The sequence below is a fragment of the Lucilia cuprina genome, chromosome 4, assembly GCF_022045245.1.
Source record: "Lucilia cuprina isolate Lc7/37 chromosome 4, ASM2204524v1, whole genome shotgun sequence".
Classification (NCBI taxonomy): Eukaryota; Metazoa; Arthropoda; class Insecta; order Diptera; family Calliphoridae; genus Lucilia; species Lucilia cuprina.
This window is the reverse complement of record NC_060952.1, coordinates 15,543,728-15,567,710: the sequence shown is the minus strand read 5'-3', so window position 1 is coordinate 15,567,710 and position 23,983 is coordinate 15,543,728. Positions and strand designations below refer to the sequence as shown.

Below are 23,983 nucleotides of genomic sequence, written 5' to 3'. Positions count from 1 at the left end.
AAGTTACTTTTTGAGTTTTCTATAAAATTAAACCTAGAAACATGAAATTAAGCAAATAGAGTCTGGAGTAAATGAGTATCTGTAAAATGGGACTTATTGGTACTTTATCGTACTTCGACTGGTACTTTTTTGACTTAGAAACATGTAATTAAGCACTTGAGAATCTATAAAAGTGAACTTTTTGAAACTTTTTTGTTCTTCAAAAGGAACTTTTTGAATTTTCTATAATATTAAACCTAGAAACATGAAAGCATGTAGAGCACCGATTAAGTGAGAACCTGCAAAAGGTGACTTTTTGACTCTTCAAAAGGTACATTTTAAGTTTTTGTATAATAATGAACCTAGAAACGTGAAATTAAGCATGTAGAGCCCGGATTAAGTGAGGTCCTATAAAAGGGGACTTTTTTTTAGTAACCGAAACCTACATTTATGAAAAATAAAGTTATGAGGATCGTTCCGCCAATATAACCCTCTTACAGAAAATCAGTTTATAGCCAATACATCATTCCAAAAGTTATCATTATGATGGAATTATGGTAGAATTGGAGCTCCCATATGAATTAAATAGAAAAATTCGTATATCTGAGAAACTATTAGAGCTAGAATCTTCAAATTTTACTGAAGAACATTTAGAGAAATTGCAATAATTTGCGCGGAATCTCCTATATGTAACAAACTGTATATCTGGAAAACCATTGTAGTTAGAATCACCAAAATCGTTAGTGGATTTCTTATTTATATTGCTTTTAGGGTAGCACAGCACACTGGGTATAGCTAGTAAATAAACAAATAAAATATCTTTGTTTTTTACGTTATTGATAATTTTCTTAATGCAAAATTTTTTAGAAACTGATTTTCTGCAAGATGTTTTATATGGAGGATAGGGTTAAATATCGGCAGATGCTCGTAAAACTTGGAAAAAGGATTTGAGTTAATTTTTTATTCATCCCTGCATAATTTCTCACACAACTTTTGAGCTTGCTCTGTTTTGTTATAAACAATACATTTGCTTCCAAATTCCACTTTCTGATCTCTCGGATTCCGTTTTTATTTAAAATCGTTGAAAATTTAAAAACTGAACGTAGTTGAAAACTTAGCCGGCTAACAGTCGATTTTAAGCCGCTGCCGACATATTTAGTGTCAGTCGCCGCCGCCATATTTGTCGGCGCAGGGCTCTGGTGGAAATACATTTTGTATTGCATTTTTCGACACAAAAAAGCCGGATATTTTTATTTGAATTGGTTTTAATTTGCAAATAAACAAATTAAAATCGATTTAAAACGTGCAAAATACTTATATTGTTTTTCATTTAAACTATGACTGGCGACAGTGAAATGCGAAACAACAGTACAAGCGAATTAAATGGTATCATTGATGTGGAACATTATCGTAAATTGGTGAAACAATTTCTTGATATGAGACGCTATCAGACGGCTCTATTTTGGGCCGAAAAAGTTTGCTGTCTCAGTCAAAATGATCCAAAGGATGTATACTGTCAGGCACAGTGTATGTTTTTGTTAAAGGAATATCATCGTGCTGCTCATACCATACGTTTGCACAAGTTGGAAAAGACTCACATACCGTGTTATAACTTACTGCTGGAGGCTTTGTATGAAGCAAAGGAATTTAATGAGGCTATTGTTGTTATTAATACGGTGGATATAGAGTATTTGGCGTCATCTTTAATAAATCAACCTTTAGATGGTGGTGGAATGGAACAGCCTAGTATGTTGTTTGGTGAAGAGAGTGTAAAAAATGTAAGTTATTTCATTTCTGTACGATGAAAAAACTCGGTTCATGAAAAATATTATTTTTTTTTAGGAAATTTTAGCTTCCATTAGCTTTTTAAAGGGTAAAATATATGAAGCTATGGACAACCGTGGTTTAGCTATGGACTATTATGTGCAGGCTTTACACAAATCGGTATATTGCTTTGAGGCGCTGGATGCTTTGGTGCAGCATGAGATGTTAATGGGCTGGGAAGGTATGAGTTTATTTAATATACAGGAATTTACTAATTTGAAGGCTTTTGATTGAATAGTTGCTTTGATTATAGATTTATTAAATATAAGTTTAGAATAAGATAATATTTGCTTCATTTAATATAAGATTTGAAAATTGTATAGACAAACATATCCATTTTGTTACTAACTGTTCCAATTTTCAATGAAATTTGATATTAGATGACAAACGTATATATCAAATTGTTCTCTAGCGCTTATGATTACCTAAAACTTGTTTATATTTTTATGGACTAAATAGGCACAATACGTTTTACATAAACCTTATTCGAACATATTTGATCTCTTTAAAAAAATCGGTTCTTTATAACTATATTCCTTTAATATATATATTAAACGAGAACATAATACAATAAACGTCCAAAATCAATATATTTTCTTATTAGTTATTAGCACTAAGCAAATGAAGTAATATCTAATTTGGATTTTGTTTTATATTTTTCACAGAAAAAGAATTAATGCAACACTTACCTCTGGAACAACAATCATCAGAATCTGATGCCAAGTTGATAACCAAATTATATGAAACACAATTAAAGAAATATTATGAATCTATAGGACCAGTAAGTTGAAATTGGTAATACATAATATTTATTGATTTTAAATATGCGTAACTAAATTTATCAGCACACCAATGCCGAAGAAACACCCATAGGCAATGTTGGTACCTTCAAATCTATTAAAGAATTAACAGAAAAAATACAAAGTACTCGTGCCTCGGATGCTAGTATACATAAAAAAGTTTTACCAAAAATTATGACTCCCAAACAAAATCAAATAATGTCGCCAGCTAATAAAGTTTTAGAGGATTTAAAAATTCCACCATTCTCACTACAAGTCAGTTTAACACGAGCCTCCTCCTTAATAAATGATTCACAACGTTCTCATATGGAAACACCGGGTAAAAGTCGTTGCAAAGATAACGTTGATACTTCAAATGCTTTAGCTTTGTCGTCTTGTATGGCGCGCATACAAAAGAGTACTGATGTAATGGCTGCCGAAGCGGAAAAACTATTCTATGATTGTGAATATAAAAAAAGTTTTAAAATTTTAAATGAGTATGTGATAGAAAAAAAAACGAAAATGTTTAAATGACTAATTAACTTTTCTTTAAAATAAGGTTGCTTAAAATTGATCCCTATCATAATGCCGCCTTAACACTACAGATTGGCTGTTTGGTGGAATTTGGTGATTCTAATAGTAAGTTTATTATTTAATCTATCAGAATTGATAAATTAATTTTCTTTATGTTTTCCTAGAACTTTTTTATGTGGCTCATAAACTAGTGGATCGTTATCCTGATAAGGCAATTTCTTGGTATGCTGTAGGTTGTTATTATGATCTTATAGGTAAAAGTGATCCGGCAAGACGTTATTTATCAAAAGCCACATCTTTGGATCGTTTATATGGCCCGGCCTGGTTAGCTTATGGTCATTCCTTTGCCAAAGAAAATGAACATGATCAAGTGAATAGAAATTATAACAAAAATGTAAAAGTATTCCAACAATTTTTTTTTACATTTTTTCTTTAGGCCATGGCTGCTTACTTCAAAGCAACGCAACTAATGCGCGGTTGTCATTTACCTCTGCTTTATATAGGCGTTGAATGTGGTTTAACTAAAAATTTAGAATTGGCAGAGAAATTCTTTTATCAAGCCATGTCTATAGCTCCTTTAGATGTATTTGTTTTACATGAGTTGGGTGTTATAAAATATGAATATGAGTAGTAAGTTATTTGTAGTAAAGTCAATAAAAAAATTAACTTCCATTTTTAAAATTATTTCTTATATTGCTCAAAGCTATGAAAGTGCCGAAGAAGTATTTCGAACCACAGCTGATATTGTAAAAAGTAGAGCTCAACAAAATAAAGAAGAAGTATCCTCCAGATGGGAACCTTTATTCAATAATTTAGGACACTGTTGTCGTAAAAATAAGAAATTCAATGAAGCTTTGGAATTCCATCAATATGTAAGAGCCAACCTTATCATCAGGCCTTCATTGTTTTCTTTAACATAATAACTTATTTTTTAGGGCCTGCTTTTAAAACCTCAATCACCTCAAACCTATACCGCCATTGGTTTCATCTATGCCCTAATGGACAATCTTGAAGAGGCCATTACATATTTTCACAAAAGTTTAGCCTTAAATCGCGATTGTATTGTTACCTCAACCATATTAAAAACTTGCATAGAAGATTTCATGGATGAGGAGTCTGTAATGGATGAAATATATGGCAAATCTTCATGGAACAGTAGTAGCAGTAGTTCCTCATATCCTACAACTAAAAATGCCAATCTTTTCCCACCTATTGAAGAGGAAGAATCAGCAACAATGAAATTTACTGGTATGAAGCTAAAATTTGATGATGAAGATATTTCAGCAAATTCAGATGATATTGATCCGAATCTTATTATGGCCATGAATATGGAGATTTAGAAAAGTTTTGGCTGATGTTAGAGAGTAAATTGTAAAGGTACGAATTTTTATTTGTTTTATTTTATATGTATGTCTGTATTTATTGTATCGAATAAAATATTTAGAATTCTTTAATCTTGAAAGAAGAATATGTATTTAGTGGATATATGAAATCAGTTACTTATGTGTGTGTCAACGTAGAACTTGGTCTTCACTCATATAGTAACACCTTTTTAATTATTTGTACTTTTTAAGGATACAGCTTCCAAACATGAGAAATATTATTTATATAATTGTCCTTCTTGTGCAGAATTAAATAAGGTTATTTTCCATTACAAATCTTGTTTCTCAACATATTGTTTTAAAGAAATATCTTCCTTGGAAAACATTTCGGGTAGCTTTTTCTAGAAATAATAGAAGACTTTGAGATCACTTTTTTCCAGAGTTATTGATAATTTTCTTAAGAAAACTATTGACTAAGTTAATGAAAATCAGTTTTGAACAAAAATGTTGATTAGTTTGCTTTTAAATATCTTAATTTTAAGTGGAAAATAGTAATTTACCAAATACATACTTATTTGAAATAACAACTTTAAGTTGGTATTTTATTAACTTTAAAAGAATCTTGCATAATTTAACAATTAGAAATGTGATAATGAAATATTTTATTTTAACTTAGTTGTTTAAAGTTAGAAAATAAAACATAAAAAGAAATAATTTTTGTTGAATGAAATACAAAGTAAAAAATTATTTACTTATTTAAATAATTAATGAACGATAAGAAAGTTAAAAAAATATAATGTTTATTTATCAAGTGTGGAAAAACGAAAAAAAAAAATTAGCAAAAAAAATTAAATTTCAAATGAAATTCAGATAATAATGTTAAATAGACAATAAGTGGACTAGACAACCCGCTGTGAACATATAAATAGTCAAATAATTTTGGTGAAATGTGCAGAATTCAATTAAAGCTGAGAACTACCTTAGGGAAAGACAACTAACTTGGAATCAATTAACATTAAATATTCGAAAAAGAACTCCTATCAAAATGTTTAATTTCTTAGCAATTCTGCTATTTTTGGTAGTGGGGAAAGTGTGTAGTGTTCCTTTAATACCGCAAATTGGTGATGAAGAAGAAATGGTAGAAGTTTTTGCCAATACTTTAACTAATGAAGCACCGCATTTAAAGGATGTAATCGATTTGAGTTTCTATGGCTCAGCAATTTATGGCGATCCCGATGATCAGCATACAGCTCAAATGGTGGCAAATTATACACCAGAAGCATTTGATGTTAATCCTGAAGAATTGGGTACGTATTTGGAAGGCGATATCTTGATACCCAAAAAGAAGATAACAACGAAAAATGGTTTAACTTCACAAAGTTCTCGCTGGCCTAAGGGCATTGTTCCCTATGAAATTCGTGGTAATTTTAATGCTCGTGACATGTCTATTATTGAGCATGCGATTAGAGAATATCATCGACGCACTTGTATACGTTTTGTACCACGCAGTAATGAGCAGGATTATGTTTCCATTGTTAGTGGCAATTCGGGCTGTTGGTCTTCGGTGGGACGTGTTGGTGGTAAGCAAGAAGTGAATTTACAATCTCCTGGTTGTTTAACTAAACCTGGTACGGCCATACATGAACTTATGCACGCTTTGGGTTTCTTGCATGAACAAAATCGCGAGGAACGTGATTCATATGTATCCATTCAATATCAAAATATTCAACCAAGTGCCATGTCCAACTTTGATAGAGCTGCTAAGACCGTAGCGTTTGGTATACCCTACGATTATGGCAGTGTTATGCATTATTCTGCCAATGCTTTCTCCACTAATGGTCGTCCTACTATTGTTCCTATGGTAAGTAAATGTTTTCTTTTTTTTTAATTTTATTTTACTATTTAAAATTATGGAATTTATATGTAGCAAAACATGGGTAGAGCTAGAATGGGCCAACGTGATGGATTTTCTGCATTTGATGTGGAAAAACTAAACAAAATGTATGATTGTGGTTATGGTGGTGTTTCAGCACCTGCTCCAACTCCTGCACCTATTCCAGCACCTGTTCCAATTCCAGCTCCAAATCCATTACCCGCTCCTGGCGGTCAAGGCATAGACAACAGCATAGTTACCAGTTTCGTTAGTGGTTTGTTGAGTGGATTAGGTTTAGGCGATGATCCTTTATCTTAAGCATTAAAAAGAAACTTATTAAACGTTTCATTCTATCCATGACAGGACATTTGACAAGTATTAAACATTTTATATTTGTTTCGCCTTTAGATTACGTAGATGTTAATTTTATACCAAAGTATTTTATTTTAATTGCAAATAAAATTTATTTTTTAATTATTTAGAAAGCAACGAAATTGATTTTTTTGCCGGTTCTTTAAAAATTAAAATTTTTACTAAATATACAAGTTTTCACTAGAAATTTAAAAACTCACTAAAAATAGAGAATTTTCGTGAAAATAAACTACTGTATTTACATTACCAATTGCATACATATTTGAAAATGTGTACTTTGTTTAAAAAAACCCAAAATATCGCTCCAGTAACATAGTTCCCTAATTTAAAGAACCTTCAATTGATTTAATTTTACAATTAAAAACTCGTGTAAACTTGTTAAGGGTCGTGAGGTATATGACTTTTGAAAAATTCCATACCAATGGAAAATGTTTTTTTTTTTTCTTTAAAGACAAACAACACCTTGTAATTGAACTTGAATTAAAGTAATGATAAATTCCCATAAACCTTTAACCAAAAAAAAAAACATTTCCGTTTTTTCTGTTTATTATGTGTATTTAGTTTATGACTGTTTTGATATTAGTGAATGAATTTCACAAAAAAATTATTATTGAAACACTTGTAAAACAATACAAAATAGCCAAAAGGGTGCAGGAGTCAATAACCTTATAAACCAAGTTAACAACAACACTCAAGTTTATTTGATGTTGGGAATGTCGAAGAAATAACAACAATTTAAACTAAACTGATTTAGGAGAAATTATGCATTGAAACCACAACAAAATTAAAATAATAATTATATACATAAAAAACCAAAATACTCACCAAAAATAACTAGAACAAATATTTATTTAAATTAAATGTTTAACGGCTGTTTAAACAAATAAAACATAACCATAATACTTATATGTAGTAGATACATTGTATGAAGGTTGTTATAGGTGATTTTACACTCTTTGGGCCAATGCTCCTTAATACAATGACTACGAGTAGTAGTGCTAAAACAGAAAAAAGACATGCAGACCGAAATAAAGAAAACAGACAGACATACATAAGTACCTGCTGATCACAGCAGTTGTATTCTTATCAGACATTAATTGTTTGAGTTGGGATTGATTGTTGACTTTAAATAGTGACGTTGTCTAGAATTTAAAAAAAATCAGAGGGTATATAAATTAATGTAGACTGTAGTAAATACACTTTAGTTGTGGATTGAGATTTTAAAAAGAACATTAATAAATTTTATATAATACCTCTCTTAACAAGCGCTATAAAATGGATTATAAATTAATATTGTTGGTAACTGTGTTAAACGTTTTGTGCAAACATGTTTTCGGCATACCTCTTACGTCTGGTATATTTAAAGGAATTCTTAACGATGCTTCTGATGATGATTCTGAAATAGTTGAAGTGGTATCTAATGAACTTGCCGAAATACAAGATCCAAATTCGATTGATTTAAGTGTTTATGGAGGATCTTTATATGGTTTGCCAGATTTTAATACTACTGGTAAATTATTGGCCAAGTTTAAACCGCATGAAGCTAAAGTTAATCCTGAGGAATTAGGTAGCTATTTGGAAGGTGATATTTTAATGCCAAAAAATGCAATCACTCTAAAGAATGGCATAACTTCGAAAAGCTCCCGTTGGCCCAATGCAGAAGTACCCTTTGAGATTGCTGGCGATTTTACTAAAGAAGAATTAGATCTAATATCTTTTGCTATAGATGAATATCATGCCAAAACATGCATACGTTTTATACCTCGCACTTCAGAGTATGATTATATTTCCATAGTTAGAGGTAATTCAGGTTGTTGGTCATCCATTGGTCGTGTGGGTGGTAGACAAGAGGTAAATCTACAAACTCCTGGCTGTTTGACAAAACCGGGTACCGCTATACATGAACTTATGCATGCTTTGGGTTTCCTACATGAACAAAATCGCAAAGAACGAGATTCATTTGTAACTATACAATTTAAAAATGTACATAGAATGGCGTTGAGTAATTTCCAAAGGATGCCAAATACTGTTGCTTTTGGTGTGGGCTATGATTATGGCAGTGTTATGCACTATTCACCGAATGCTTTTTCCAGTAACGGACAACCTACTATAGTGGCTAAGGTAAAATTTTGTGTGCATGTGTTTCTTTTTTGAATTCCATTAAGATCAGGTATTAAATTTTGGCATTTGATAATAGAAGTCTAAAACAAATTTATTAGAAATTTCAATCGCCTTCAAATCCCAGAATTTGTTTCGAGATCTTATAATTTCGTTATTAAAGTAGTAGTCTAAGTAGTTGGACTAAAATAACACTAAAAAAGAAGTAATAAAAAATATGATCTGCCTTATGCAAAACCGATTATTGAGCTAACAATCGTTACTAAACTTTAATAATTGTTTTAACATAAGGCATTATTAGTTTAAACAGTCGTTTGTCCTTTTCATCTCACTCACTTAATTCTCTATTCCTTTGTTTAGAAACCCGAAGGAAGAAATATTATGGGACAACGTGATGGATTTTCACCATTGGATATTGAAAAAGTCAATCGTATGTATAAGTGTAAATCAAATCCTAAACCAGATGAGCCACCAATAGAATTACCCGAACGGACACAATCGCGTTTTCCTTTTGTTCAAAGTTTTACTAATAATCGCTTAGGGGCATTTATTGGTAATATTTTTACTGGTTTTAATAGATTAGGGTAAAACAGTAAGTTAATAAGATACTTTTAAAAACATAATTCATTACAAGTGCTCTTGTCCAACAGAAAATTGTAAATATTTCCTCACATTTCCACATTCATTTAGTTTTAGTAGTATGAATATATAAAATAAAAATAAGAATATTTGCAAATACAACGACGACATTAAGCGTTAAGAATTGTAAATTAAACAGATTTTGTATGATTGTAGATGATTCATTAACATAATTAGTTTGAAAACAATTGTTCTTAATTTAGAAAAGATGGTGTGTCAAACTGTTTATTAAACTATTAATTCATTTAACTATTCATTAAACTATTTCAAGATCTAGTTAAGTCATGTTTTCGATCTACCTTGTTATCGATTATAATTTCAGAAAAATTATTTGAAAAACATTTGACAGAATACAAAAAAGCTTTTTTTTAATATAACAATTTTTTTTAACCTGCATATTTTATTAATAATTTAACGAAATTAATAAAAGTCTTTAAAACAAAACTCATAAAAAGAATATCAAACTTTATTACCATCATGGATAATATTGCCAAGAAAAATTTCCTTGAAATCTATTTGTCAAAGCAAAAAGAACTGGGCAAACGGCAACGAGAGTACAAAAAAATCCTATCAACGAAATTGAAAACACGCAAGGAGACCATTATCGAAGCTAGTTATCAAAATGCCATCGAACAACTGAAAATGGAAAAAGATGATTTGAGAGCTCAGATATGGGTGGCCAATGGCATCACCCATACAAGAGACAATAAACGTTGCCTCAAGAATATCAAGTGTCATGTACAGTGTCAGGAGGCATTGGGCGATGATACACGTAAACTTAAAGTGGCAATAGCTAACTTAGAGCGTGAGATAAGTCGTGTTAATAAACAGGTATATGATCTTAATCGTAAAACAGTGCCTGAAACTCAACATCAGGCTTATGTAGCTAAGGCGAGAAAGAAAATGATGATTTTGGAAAATCAATTAGAGGTTGGTGTCAGACGTGAATGTGGTTTTGCAGCAGCCAATGCTCAATTGAGGGAAGAACTCATACAAATACTCAATCATAGAACATTTTTCAACGATTCCTATACAAAATTGGTGCAGAAACTCAATAGTGATAAGAAGTATCTTATAGATTTAATTGAATATGCTTTGGGTACTTTTGATAATTGTATCGATATTTATGAGAAAATCGATAACATTATGAAGAGAGAAACCAAAGAACGAGATTTGCGTAAAGTGGAAATGCAGGGCATTATGCGTAAAATAGCTGCTGATGCTGATACCACAGAATTTATGGATACCAAAGGAAAAACTAGAGTACTAGCAGATTTGCAACCCAAAGAGTACGCTCGACGGGACAAATTCCGCCGTGAGCATACAAAGAAAATTAATTTATATAATAAAATACTGGAGAAGATTCAAGCCTATACACAAACACAAAATGTTGAAAAGGTCATTGAGAAGTTTCAACAACAAGAAAGTCTTTACTATTCCTACTTTAACTATGCCAATGAGTTAAGTTATCACATGACACTGCTCACCAATTCGGTTAATCGTTTGTATAGTGATATAGATTCTCTGAGAAAATCGAATGTTCAGTCTTTACAAGATCAAACCGAAACCATAGAACGTTTAGAGCAGACCTTGGCGGAGAAGCAAAAGAAAAACGAAGAACTGCAAAAGGTTCGAGAAGCAAATGATCAACGCTTGGAGAATCTATTACAAGGTATAGAAAGCTTGTTTCAAATGTGTCACAGTGACGCTTCTCCTCTTATGGTTTTACTTGGCAATCATACCCATGTTGATCTGGTCAATGTTCGTCGTTTTCTAAAAATCCTCGAAAGACGAGTTTTCGATATTACCGCTAGTGTTTATATTCTGGAAAGAAAGGATGAGAGTAAAGCCTTTGGTGATTTTATTGTTAAACAAATCGAAAAGATTTGCGATTGGCCCACAGATATTAATGAAATCGTTTTGACCCAACAATGTCCCGAATGTGCTGAAGGTGAGGCTTTCAATATGGATGATTCGGGCGACGGTGGTGTTGTTGTTCATACTGTAGATGAGGCTAAAAAGAAGTTGCATGAGAAAGTAAATCAACCAGAAATGCAATACCGTTTGCACAGCATTAGTCAATGTCGTTTACCACGTTCAAGAGTTTTGGCAGCCAAACGATTTGCTTAAAAGTGAAGTGGTATTAGGAAGTTGTGACTATATTTTTGATGTATATTTTGTGTTAATATAGAAAGAATTCTTTAAAAATAATGGTTTATTTTATTACAACTTATTAAAAGAGTTTTCAAAAAACTAAACATTTTTAATGTAAATATTAAACACATTTATATACCGTTTCACTGCTGTGAAATACCAGAACTTTCTAAAGCTCGGAAAATTTTCCGAATTGAATAAATATAGGCGGCGGTACGCAAATCATTACACAGAGCAAATTCATGAGCTGTTTCCTTAATACCACGACCAGATGACTCCATTACAGTTTGAAGTCCATAGTCAACAATTTGAGCTTCTGAGGTACAATCTCGTATATTTTGCAAAGCTTCATTGGGTGTTATCTTAAGCTAATCAATTTTTAATTAAAAGTTAGAATTACAAAAAAATAATTATTAATTTACCTGTCCATCGCCCATTGATTCATTTATAGAATTGAATATTTCATGTATCATAGAGTTATCGCGTTTTATTGTTAATTTCCCATAGGAAACGTGATTTATATTTTTAAGAAACTCGAAATATGATACAGTGACGCCACCAGCATTGCAATACATATCGGGTATCATCAGTATGTTCTTTTTTCTAAGTATAATATCAGCTGCAGGTGTTACAGGACCATTGGCTCCTTCTAAAATTATTTTAGCTTGAACCTTATCGGCATTTTCGGCAGTTAAAACCTTTTGCGTAGCACATGGCATTAAAATGTCACATTTTTCATGCAAAAGCCCACCCTGTCTCTCCTGAGCCTTAGGATAACCCTTAAGGGTTTTCTTATCGGCTCTATATTCAATAAGATCCTATTAAGGGAAATACTTCTGAATAATATTTTTTGTTATGATTTTACAAACTTACATTTGGGTCAATTCCTTGTGCGCTAAATAAAGACACATCATATTCATGTATACCAATCAGTTTTGCCCCAGCTTCGACCACAAATTTTGACGCCCAAGAACCCACATTGCCAAAACCCTGTACAATCACTGTTTTATCCTTCCAGCCTGTCTTAAGTTTAATCAAATCCATCCAATCTTGATCGTTAATAAAAACATCACCAGCTTTCCAAACCCCACGACCAGTAGCCGAGGCACGACCATTTATGCCACCAATATGTACCGGTTTACCAGTAACAATAGCCAAAGCATTGATATCATTATGACCTAAGAAATTTGAAAACTAAAGCAGTACATAACATTAATATTTACTACTCACCATAAGTCTTCAAATATTGGTCACTTATCCAGCTCATTTCCCGTTCACTAGTATTAACATCTGGAGCTGGTACATCTATTCCCGGTCCTATCATATTCTTTTTCAATAATTCCATGCAATAACGTCTTGTTATAGTTTGCAATTCACTTAAGGTATATATCTTAGGATCAATACGTACACCACCTTTAGCTCCACCAAATGGAACATTTACACAGGCACATTTAAAAGTCATCAAATAAGCCAAACCCTTTACTTCGTCTTCATCCACATCCATGGCAAAACGTATACCTTAAACAAATATTGAGGTGCTTTATATAATTTCATGTTTATACATATATAAAACTACCTCCTTTAACCGGTAAACGATGTTTCATATGATGAGCTCTATAGCCCGTTATAATTTCATACGTTCCATCTTCTTTTATAATAGGGAACGATACTTCCAAACAAGTCGTTACAATACCCATCAACTTTAAAATAGCTGCTACTCGTGCTATACGTCTACTATCTTCCATTTTTGGGTATTTTAGTTCCAGTTCTTTGTTTAAAGATGGTTCCATTTTCTTTGCGGCTGCATGATAGTAATATTGAACCATATGGGCTAAATTAGGATTTGTTTCTTGTGCCACTTTTCTCAAATGTTCGGGTATTTGATGTTCTAGACGTTTTAATATTAAATTGTAGATATTTTTTGGTATTCTATTTAATATTTTATTAGCAATTAAGCGATATGATTTAGCTGAGATTTGCAACATTCTTTTATGCTGTTTAATTTTATCAAATAAAAATTTCAAAATATATGGAAAAATATCTTATTCGAATTGGTTTTTAATTTGATAATTATAATAATAGGGTAGCATAATATGTTTTAAAATCTTTAAGGGTTTCCAAATTATATCATTTTTATTATATCTGAATCTTAATACAGTTATGCTTGCTGGGTTAACCTTGTGTTATACTGTTATAAAAAGTAGACATCTACACTTAGTTAAAAATTTTATACTATAATATATTTTTTAAAGCATACTTTTTGGCTTACATTAAAACTCAAAAACTGTTATAATTTCAAATAAAATATTTAATCGTCAATTACATTACATTCACACGGATAATCTATGGCGATTCAATTTGTTTTCAAAACAGGAATAAAAGACACTGATTACCTTAGAAGTCGGTCTATTTTGAAGTTTGAACATATGGCATTTTTAGCTCATTGTCAAGCCCTATAACTTAAATTCAAATTGTATAATCTTCAAGTACACTTTATTCTTTAATTGTAAGCGAACTTTTAGATTTGTATTCCCAGCAGCAACCAAGATATTACAATATAAATTTCATAGTTTTTTATGTATAACTTTTATAATACGAGTTATATTTCTCTGATATTTCCAATACCAAATATAAAGGTATGTCAGCTATTTACTAACTACTTTAAAGCCCATGTTCTGCTCTAAATCCATGAGAAATTTAAAAGAATTTGACTTAAAAATTAAGGAATTATAAGCAAGAAATGTAAATCTTTAAATTTTAAAAATATGGTGAATTGTGAATTGTTAAATTTTCGTAAAGTAATAGGTGAACAGAACTTGGTAAAAAGTAATTTAAGTAACGATTAATTTATATTTTTGCTTATAACTATTGATGTTTTAGAAATATTTAAAAGAAATTGGATTCATATAAAAGTATAAAAAATTAGCTTTTAAAAACAATAATTTTTTTCCGCCCACTGCCACACCTTCTTATTCGAACTAAGGCTTTAAGTACAAAAATTCATATTACACAGAAGCTAATAAAGTTAACTCTATTTTTTGCAATCTTAAAAACCATCTCGTGTTACATATATTGCTAAAATTTCATGTTGATATTCGTAATAGTATATATGATATTCACAGTTTAACTAAAACAGTTGTAATCATTAATGATATACAAAATGCGAATGAACAGTTTTCGTTATATGTACATATATAATTTGGAGGGTTAATGTGGTAGTTCACAGCACGCGAACTATCAAGTAGAGTCAAAGAGCATTAGATCCAGGCTATAGCTGTGAGGAATCTGAGGATATTATTATGCTTAGAACCAGATATTTCACCATCTCTCTTCCTTTTCCCTGTCCTTGCAATTGCGACAGTGATCGTTGAAGGGGAGCACAAACCGACTTGGATGTCTGCCTATCACCCAGTGTCCTGTCTGCCTATCACCCAGTGTCCTGTCATCGAGGTCATGTAGTATCCTACAGCCTGAAAAAAACTACAATTGTTGGGAAGACTGTGAAATATACTTAACTCAGCTTTTTCACAGAAGACACCAGGACTAACACGCCTTTTATTTTAGAAACATATTTGCTAGGCCTCTACACCATTCGCTCCTGCAAAGAACTCTCGGCAAAACGGACCTTTACACAAATAAAACAAATATAATTTCCCACCCTTTATCACAACCTTCAATTATTTACAAGCCTACAACTTTGTTAATACTAAAACAGTTTTTGTTTTATTTTTTTTTTAATTTTTTTTAACAAATATTTTTATTTCATTTAATTAGTTTATGCAAATGTTTGAGCATTTTGTTTATGTATAGATTTTTGTTGGATTGACTTAAATATTTAAATATTTTTTTAATATTAATTGAAAAAAAACGTTTTAAATTAAATTTTATGTTAAATTATTATTACATTTTTTTTGTTTTGTTTATCAATAGTTAATTTTTATAATTTTTACACCTACTTAGAATATATTTTTATGTTTATTTTTTTGTTTTCATTTAAATTCTACAACTAATTAAAACAATAAGGTTGATAATTAATTTAAGTTTATATTTATAAAATAATAAAACTTTACATACTTTACTAAATGTTTTTTCTTTTATTTTTAATTAAATTATTTCATAATTTGTGGGTATTTTTTGTGTTAATAAAGATTTTTATGTTTGTTTACTATAAGTATTTTTTTAAATAAAACTCTTGAGTCTCACGGAAGCACTCATGCACTGAGAAAAATTATGTTTGTTTATATATATAAAAATAAAAAAACTAAAATAAAAAATAATATGTGACAAACATTTAATAATAAATGAACTTGAAGTCTAAGACACTTAAAAGAAATTATAAATTATATTTAAAAAAAATATTTACAAAATAATTTGGGGATTTTTAAAGATTTTTTTTTAATATCACTTAACTTTGGATGCTCAATTATTTTATTTTTAGTATATGGCATTTCAAATTTATGTTTAGCAATTACCTTTTGTGGATATTTTTAATTGCACAACTTTGATTTTTTTGTTTTCAAAATTTTCCATAAAAATGTTGAGCTTTTGTTTTAAATAATGATTTTTATTTTGGATTTTTTTGTTTTTTTTGTTTTTTGTAATCATAAAACTTAATAAATTAACGAGAACATTGCGTTTTTTTATTGTTTTCTGTTTTATAACTAATAAAGAAAAGAGAAACTAACTATATATTAAATACATAAAATGTATTAAAGTTAAAGTAAAATTAATTAATTTCAAATTAATTATTTATTAAATAAAATTTAAAAAATATTTTATTAAATATATATTTTAATTTTCTAACAAGCCACTATTGTTTGATTTATATTATAAAAGAATATGATTGTTAAATATTTTTATAAAAAAATAAACTTATAAAATTACATCACGTTTTTAATTTATCCATTTAAAAATTATTAAATGTTTTTTTCTATTTTATCTTTAACAAAAAAAATAAAAGAACATTTATGTGAGTAATTAATAGAAAAATAACTGAATTTCTTTTATGTATGTTTTAGTTAGCATTTTTTTTATATTGTTTGTTGGGTTACTTTTTGTTGAGTGTAGTGGTAGAGCAGTTGGAAATTTACTTTTAAGCACATTTGGAAGAATCCACCATTTTGTTGTTGTTTTTGTTAAAGTCTGTTGCAGCACGTCTTACGTTCTAAAGAAAAATTCTAATCATCATCTTTCTTTTCGGTTTTGAGGTCATATTTAGCACACAATTCTTCGGGTGAATAACTGAAACGGAAAAAAAGGAAAGTAAATTATTAGTTTTAAGTTTAAATAAAGAATTCGTTCACGAAATAAGTTTTTAAAAGTTAATTTCAAAAGTTTCTAGTTTTTAAACGTAGCATTGAAACTTACCCAATTAAATTTTGTAGATCACAAACAAAACGGTAGACATAACGTTTACCTGCTGTTTTGTGTATAATATTCTTATCATAATAATAACGTAGGCCTCTGCTCAGCTTTTCATAGTTCATTTTTGGTTTATTCTTGCGTATACCCCAACGACGAGCCACCTTAAAGGAAATAATTTGAAAAAAAGAAAAACGTTAGCTAATCATTGTCAGTTTATTAGGCGCACAATTTATCACTTACCTCATCAGGATCTGTCAATTTGAATTCCCAACCATCACCAGTCCAGGAAATAAAACCTTGACAATTTTTATCCATTAAAAGTTCTAACAAAAACTGCCACAGTTGTATGGGTCCAGAGCCTTGGAAACAGGGAACACCTCCCTGTGAAGGATAAGTACCCAATAAAGCCTTGTCCAGACTCATGGTAGACAGATAGGCGGCATGATGTTGATTACCATGATGGACACCCCATTGATCGGCCGCGGCCATTGAGGGGAATTGTGATGTATCGTAGGAGGAAAACTCTGGCGGGTAGGAATTGTGAAACCTTGAACGACCATAGTCTGTATATTTCTGTTCCACACCATTAAGACCATAGAAATCCGGCGAACTACCGTCTAAATAGCTTGCTTGGCTCTGATGATCCTGTGACGACATGCTGTTATGATAATCATTGTCATCATAACTGGCCGCTGACGTTTTGGTCATACTGGCAGGTAAACCGAACCCAGACAAATCTGTGGGATCTGTCTGATTGTTATTGGCACTTAGATTTCCATAGGCGGATTGAGTACCGGGCTCCTCTTTCATGGGATGTTGTGTATAGAATGCAGCGGCTGGGTTTCTCATGGTCATTTGCAGGAAATTGAGATTGGCACCATTATTATTGTTGTTGTTATTATTACTATTAGCACTATTGGGCGAAAGGGCTGAACCACTGTTATTGCTATTGTTATTGGCATTGGAGGATGTGGAGTTTTGTGTTTGAGCTGGTGGCAACATGGCTGTATTGGCAGCAGTTTGCGATTGCTGCTGCTGCTGTTGAGGTGGCGGGCTATTATTGCGATCATGTGGAGTTGAATATCCTAAAAAAGAAATAATAAAAATAGTGTGGATTTAGTATAAAGTTTAAAGAATGTTTTTTATAGTTAATTAAGTTTTTTGGTGGTTATATGTTTTATACAAACTATTATTAACATAAAATAATGGAATCCTTTTTAGCATTTATACAATAATGAGAAACAGTTCGGAAAATAAACATTATAATTTAAAAATCTAAAGAAATTATTAAACTATTTTTTTTTTGCTAAAATATTTAAGTTCGACTTTGCATTTTTGTAAAAAATATAACTGTTATATGTTTTTATATTATATTTTGGAAATTTAGCTACAACGTATATTTAGAATATTTACAGATTTTCCAGATTTAAAAAAAAAATAATTTTCCTTCTTTTTATTTCTAACAAACAAACATTTTCTTGTGCCGTTTAAAAGGCGTGACAAATATCTAAATATTAAATGTAATAATAAAACAACAAATAAAAGATAACAACAAAAACCCCACCAAACAATTAACCCCTTCATGAAATGTACTTTACTAACAACAAAAACAATAACACTAACATCATGCGCATAAATCGTTGATGATTTGATAAAATTCGAAAACCAATCAAAATCCAATGAGTTACAAACACCAAGAAAACTTACATACATATGTATAATGAATACAAAAACAACAAGAAAATGAAAACCAAATAATAACAACAACCACTCACACTCTCTCAAACACCCCAATAAATAAAATATAAAGCTTAGAGATACAATACAAAAAAAAATCAGAGACCAAACAACCGACCGTTGGGTTTTCTTCTATCTTCTCTGGAGGCCAGGGTGTGTGTGTGTACGTGTATGAAAGAAATCTATAACAATTTTTCTACATTTCTTATAGTTTAAGAAGGGAGAGAAAAACATTATTAGATATCACTACTACTAATATAACACAAATTCTAAAAAAAATATTAGAAGTAAAAACAAAATCATGAAAAACCTGTTGCTGTTAAAACCAACAACAAAAGTTCATTGCAAAAAAGCTTTTACTATTTATTTTTGGGAGTGTAATGGCATTTTATGTATAAAACCAGTGTGCTTAAGATTTATTGTTGTATTATTGTGATTGTTGCAAGTCTGCTGTTTTGTTTTTCGGGGGGCATTATAATTTTGCAAACTTTTTTTATGATTGTTATTGCGCAGATTTTGAGATGCTTTCAAATTTATTTTAGAGAGATGCTTGTCAAGTTTGAGAGTTTGTTTACTTGCTCAGATTTTGTTTTGTTTTTATTTGTATCTGTGTGTGTGTCTTAAGTGTATTGGCCATATACTCCTCCCATTTTTATTTCAATTTATTAAAGTTGTATATTTGTATCTGTTAAGCTGTTTATTGTACTTGGTATTAGAAATGTTTGTTGTTTTTCTTGTGTTTTATTTACTCTGATTGAGTAAAATTTAAAGGATCTAATTCGTTATAAATTACTTTATTATGCATTCAATTTCTTAAAAGAAATGTTTGTTTTTTGTGATATACCGTTGTCAGATCTTACATGTTCGGTAAAAGTCTAATAATTGTGTGAACTTAAAATTTTTTAATTTGAAATATTGTCATATAAAGTATTTCTGATAATTTTATGTAATTTTTCGAAAAGTTTGGATCGATATTAAGATCAGGTTATTAAAATCATATTCAATTCTGAAAAATTACAATTTCAAAATGAATTTTTAGTATTTGCTTTAAATATGTAAATTTTTCTTAGAAAAAAATTTTTTTTTTCAATTTTGTAGGTAATTTTTCGAAAAGTTTGAATCGATAATAAGATCAGGTTATTAAAATTATATTAAATTCTGAAAAATTACAATTTCAAAATATAATTCTTTTGATATTTTTCTTAGAAGAATATTTGCAAAATGTTATTTAAGGCAATTAATGTATTAATTAAGACTATGAAGTTATTAATTAAAATTTATTAAACATTATAGTATAATTTCAGTGTATAATTTATTTAACATTTTTCCTAAAATCGTTATGAAAACATTTAAAATTTTTGGAAATATTTAAAGCGGTTAAAACATATTGTTCAATTATTTAAAAATTGTCCAAGTTTTGTTATCTACACAGCAAAAAATCATACCATTTGCATTAATTTTAAGTACTATTTTACTGACTTCATTTACTAATTAACAAGAAACGCAAAAACAAAACAACTTTTTATCGCCCTAATTGTGAGTTCTTACTTGTAAGTGAGGGAGTAAGTACTTGCCACCAATCTCATCACAGTGTTAAAAAAATGAATTGAAATACTAATGCAGATGTAGTTAAAACAGTATTTTAGCTTTTTAACCCATTAACTTATTCAATGTAAGTTTTTGCTGGGTAATTTTTATATTTTTCAAATTTAGTGGCAATTTTTTGCAAACTTTGTTTATAAAAAGCTGATTTTTGTGAATTTTTTCATATTTAAAGTAATATGAAATAACAGAAATCATAGCTAAATACTACTTGTTACATTCTCTAACAACTTGTTGAATTTAAAACAAAAATGTTTCCCTTAAGCTATTTACCATGACAACAATAAAACAATTAAATTTTGCCGGTACTTTCTATGGTGTTATGTGTACATTGGCTCTATTTACATTTTCAAAGTCATTACACTTAAAAAGGGGTGTTTGTGGGAAATTACAAAAGGATTATCAAAAAAAAAAAAAAAAAAGTAGCAATTTAATTAAAATCCATTTAAGGAAAAATCTCAATTTTACACCCTCCTCATTTAGGACAAACATATTTATCTCGACATCAAAGAGGTATTTGTGGTTGAGGTTTTCATTTTTTAAGTAAATATTTGATTCGAAATGTAATTTAACAAAATTATAATCATTCAACCACAATTACGAGTTAGAATATTAATAAAAAAAATACAAAGCATTTTTTTGGATTTAATTTATGTGTTTCAAATTCCAATTGTAGTTCTTTTTTTATATTTAAATTCTAATATTTGTAAATTTTTGAGGGTGGTAGTGGTGTTGATGTGATAATTAGTTGCTTCATGTTTTTTTGGTGTGTAAAACAAGTACATACAAGTTTTGTGTTGTTGTTTTTTTCTTCTTCTTTTGTTTAATTTATATAGTGTGAATGTAATTAAAAATATTTTAATTGTTTACGTTGTTGTTTTATATTTAAATATAAATACATTTATTTGCATTGGCTCGGTCTTGATTTTATTTGTTCATTGTTTATAGGGGTTTTTGTCTGACAATCTTTTTATGTTTTTTTGTTGTTTCGTTTCTTGGTATTTGTATTATTTTAGCTTAAAATGTTTAATCAGTAAAAAAGTTTTTAGTATTAAATAATTTTGTATGGAATTTATATAAATTATGTATTTGCAAAAAACTTCTATTTATACATATTTTCAGTTATCGTTTTCTTTTGTTTTTTGTTTATATATGATTTTAGTGCAAAATTATGAAAAATATGAAATCATTTCATTAAGAACTTTAATTTTAAAAATTTTTTCTACCATAAGTCTTTGCTAATTCTTTGAATTAGGCATATGTGACGTAATTTTATGTTTTTAAAACATTTTATTTTCCAAATCTTTCAGTGAAATGATCTTTTCATGAAACATTTATATTAAAATTTCAATTCTATTAAAATAGTGTAAAAAAGATCTTGTCACCTTAAGAGATATTGGTTTATTTATCAAAAGTTTAATTCAACAAATTGAGAGAAATTTCAGTTAAAGAAACATTTTATCACACTTAATCCTTTTTAACATAATCATAATCATGTTATATACACTTTTTAATGATTAATTTGTAAAGAAAATAATGCTTCTTATTTGTTTGTTTTCTACGATCGCGAGATTTATATTTTTTCTTTTGGATTTTCTCATTTACCTTGACTAAAAAAGTTTGCATCAATATCGGTGTATAAATGACCCGTCGCAGCTGAATAATCTCCCACATATGGTATGGTATCGTTGAAATAATTAATGCCCAACGAGGCGGCTGACAAAAACGGACCAGCCGTTGACGAAGCCGATGAGGGTGAGCCGGAGGTGGTTAGAGAATTTACAACTGAGGAAGCAGCAGTAGACGTCGAGGCGGATGATGATGACGATGATGATGAGACAGCAGGTGTGGTAGAAGAAACATTTGTATTGGCAGATGAAACCGAAGTTAGAGAGGAATTATTTGATGACAATGATGAAGTAATACTACTGCTACTGCCGGCGGATAAACGTTGTTGCGCGTGCTGCTGTTGTTGTTGATGGCTCAAATGTTGGTGGAGGGAGTGATGATGGTGATGTTGATGCTGGTGCTGCTGTTGATGATGCTGGTGTTGCTGCAGCTGATGTTGTTGATGGTGGGGGTGGCTGTTGTTGTTACTGAGGTTATGTGTTGCAGACAGATTTGTCAAATGCTGTTGTTGCTGATGATGAGGCGGGCTGTTGTAAAGGTTTTGATACTGAGGGAGATTATTTTGTTGTTGTTGATGATGATGCTGCTGTTGCTGCTGCTGGGTATTTTGTTGATGATGAGTATTTATAGCGGCGGGTGAGTTTGTTGTTGCTGTATTATATAAAGGGGGTGAGTGTTGTGCCAACACCGTAGCAGCCGTTTGACCATGATGCTGCTGTTGCAAATGATATTGCTCGTAACTGTTGTATGATTGCAAAACCATATTCGTTGCTTTATCACTCAAATCACTTGTATTCAAATAATTAAAGTTTTGCAACGAGTGACAATTGTTGTTTAAATTATATTCCGTTTTAATTTGTGGACTAACGCTCTGGCGTACAGGGGCTTGGATTTGAGTTTGTGTCTGTAGTTGTGATGGAGGTGGTGATAACAATTGCAAGGCTGTTTTATTTGGTGAGATCTCACAATCGGGTGTTGTTATAATGGTAGAACCAACTAAAAACGCAGAGGGCGGCATGTCTTCTGGTTAACTTGCTTGGGTACAGCGTTGACAAAAATTTCAATTTCCTTTGATTTGAAAATCAACGTCATTGACTTTTATAAAATATAAAAATAAAGCGCACACAATTTTGTATTTTAATTTAACGCACACTCACACACATATACGTTGCGGAGGATTACTTTGCAAACGCACGATCTAGTTTAAAATATGGGGGATGCTTGTATTTGTTTCTCTAAAACCCCGGGTATTTTAATTAATATTATTATTCTTTTTTTTCTTTTTTCTCAATGTATTTAGTCACTTGTCATTTGATTTGACATCATTTTAAATTAATATTTCACTGGAACAAATTATGCTGGTAGTACTTGCAATATTATTAACATAAAAATTGCTGGACTATAAATCAAATTAAATTGAATTGATTTTTTTTATATAAAAGAGGGTTTTAATAGATTTTAATTTATTTTTAGTTTTAATTGAAATTTCATATTTGAAAAATATTTCATTTTTTGCAAACACTAGAACAATTTTGTAAATTTTTTTGTTTTTAATTAAATGCGGGTGAATTTATTAAAATGTTTAATTATTTTAATAAATAAAAAAATATTAAGTGATATTTATTTGTTTTTTAAACATAATAATCCTTTGGTTTTAATTTTTTCAACACTTGTTATATTTTTTTTTAAATCTCATTAAATATCCATTATAAAGTTTGTAATCTTTTAAGAATTTTTTCCTTAAATATTCTTTAATTATTATGAGATTTTTTCCAATCTGTTTATTAATACGTTTTTAATAATTATGATATTTTGTTGTTGTGTGTATTTTTTAAAAAATCTTTTGGTGTTTTTTGGTTTTAATCATACGCGTATATCCGTCCGTACCTCTTGCACCTTTGACATCCGTTTATGAACTAAACTCACAACTAACCAATGTTTGAAGTTGTTTTTCTTTAGTTTTTTGTTTTTTCTTGTTGTTGGTATTTTATTTTATTTTTTTTTTTTTGCCACACAATAATATACTACTCACCAACTAACTCACATAGGCATACACA

At 29.9% G+C, this 23,983-nt stretch overlaps 6 protein-coding genes across 7 annotated transcripts; 4 read left to right on the top strand and 2 right to left on the bottom strand.

Moving 5' to 3' along the window:
* Positions 1–1,155: 1,155 nt before the first annotated feature.
* On the top strand, positions 1,156–9,298 carry LOC111690781 (cell division cycle protein 16 homolog). Of its 2 annotated transcripts, XM_023453343.2 has the most exons (10): positions 1,156–1,757; positions 1,822–1,984; positions 2,469–2,584; positions 2,649–3,079; positions 3,142–3,221; positions 3,281–3,486; positions 3,553–3,746; positions 3,820–3,988; positions 4,052–4,493; positions 9,162–9,298. In XM_023453343.2, the coding sequence occupies exons 1-9, from the start codon at positions 1,317–1,319 to the stop codon at positions 4,454–4,456; spliced, it is 2,205 nt and encodes a 734-aa protein (XP_023309111.2). In that variant the 5' UTR covers positions 1,156–1,316; the 3' UTR covers positions 4,457–4,493; positions 9,162–9,298. The 2 variants fall into 2 exon arrangements, with proteins under 2 accessions (XP_023309111.2, XP_046804340.1); XM_046948384.1 differs by lacking the exon at positions 9,162–9,298 and having other exon boundaries at positions 4,052–4,587.
* Positions 5,201–7,585, top strand: LOC111690783 (hatching enzyme 1.2-like). The gene is made up of 2 exons (XM_023453344.2): positions 5,201–6,299; positions 6,366–7,585. Exons 1-2 carry the CDS (start codon positions 5,484–5,486, stop codon positions 6,627–6,629), a joined length of 1,080 nt encoding a protein of 359 aa, XP_023309112.2. The 5' UTR covers positions 5,201–5,483; the 3' UTR covers positions 6,630–7,585.
* LOC111690784 (hatching enzyme 1.2-like) lies at positions 7,784–9,537 on the top strand. Its single transcript, XM_023453345.2, has 2 exons — positions 7,784–8,804; positions 9,162–9,537. Exons 1-2 carry the CDS (start codon positions 7,959–7,961, stop codon positions 9,387–9,389), a joined length of 1,074 nt encoding a protein of 357 aa, XP_023309113.2. The 5' UTR covers positions 7,784–7,958; the 3' UTR covers positions 9,390–9,537.
* A 147-nt stretch (positions 9,538–9,684) lies between these two features.
* On the top strand, positions 9,685–11,713 carry LOC111690775. The gene has a single exon (XM_023453332.2). The coding sequence runs from the start codon at positions 9,918–9,920 to the stop codon at positions 11,568–11,570; it is 1,653 nt and encodes a 550-aa protein (XP_023309100.2). The 5' UTR covers positions 9,685–9,917; the 3' UTR covers positions 11,571–11,713.
* Positions 11,598–13,629, bottom strand: LOC111690779 (glutamate dehydrogenase, mitochondrial). Its single transcript, XM_023453340.2, has 5 exons — positions 13,171–13,629; positions 12,825–13,112; positions 12,468–12,772; positions 12,017–12,412; positions 11,598–11,962 (listed from the first exon to the last, which is right to left on the bottom strand). The coding sequence occupies exons 1-5, from the start codon at positions 13,577–13,579 to the stop codon at positions 11,738–11,740; spliced, it is 1,623 nt and encodes a 540-aa protein (XP_023309108.2). The 5' UTR covers positions 13,580–13,629; the 3' UTR covers positions 11,598–11,737.
* Positions 13,630–16,403: 2,774 nt separating this feature from the next.
* Positions 16,404–23,390, bottom strand: LOC111690754 (myb-like protein Q). Its single transcript, XM_023453308.2, has 4 exons — positions 21,903–23,390; positions 17,199–18,043; positions 16,962–17,119; positions 16,404–16,835 (listed from the first exon to the last, which is right to left on the bottom strand). The coding sequence occupies exons 1-4, from the start codon at positions 22,942–22,944 to the stop codon at positions 16,772–16,774; spliced, it is 2,109 nt and encodes a 702-aa protein (XP_023309076.2). The 5' UTR covers positions 22,945–23,390; the 3' UTR covers positions 16,404–16,771.
* Between the last annotated feature and the right edge of the window lie 593 nt (positions 23,391–23,983).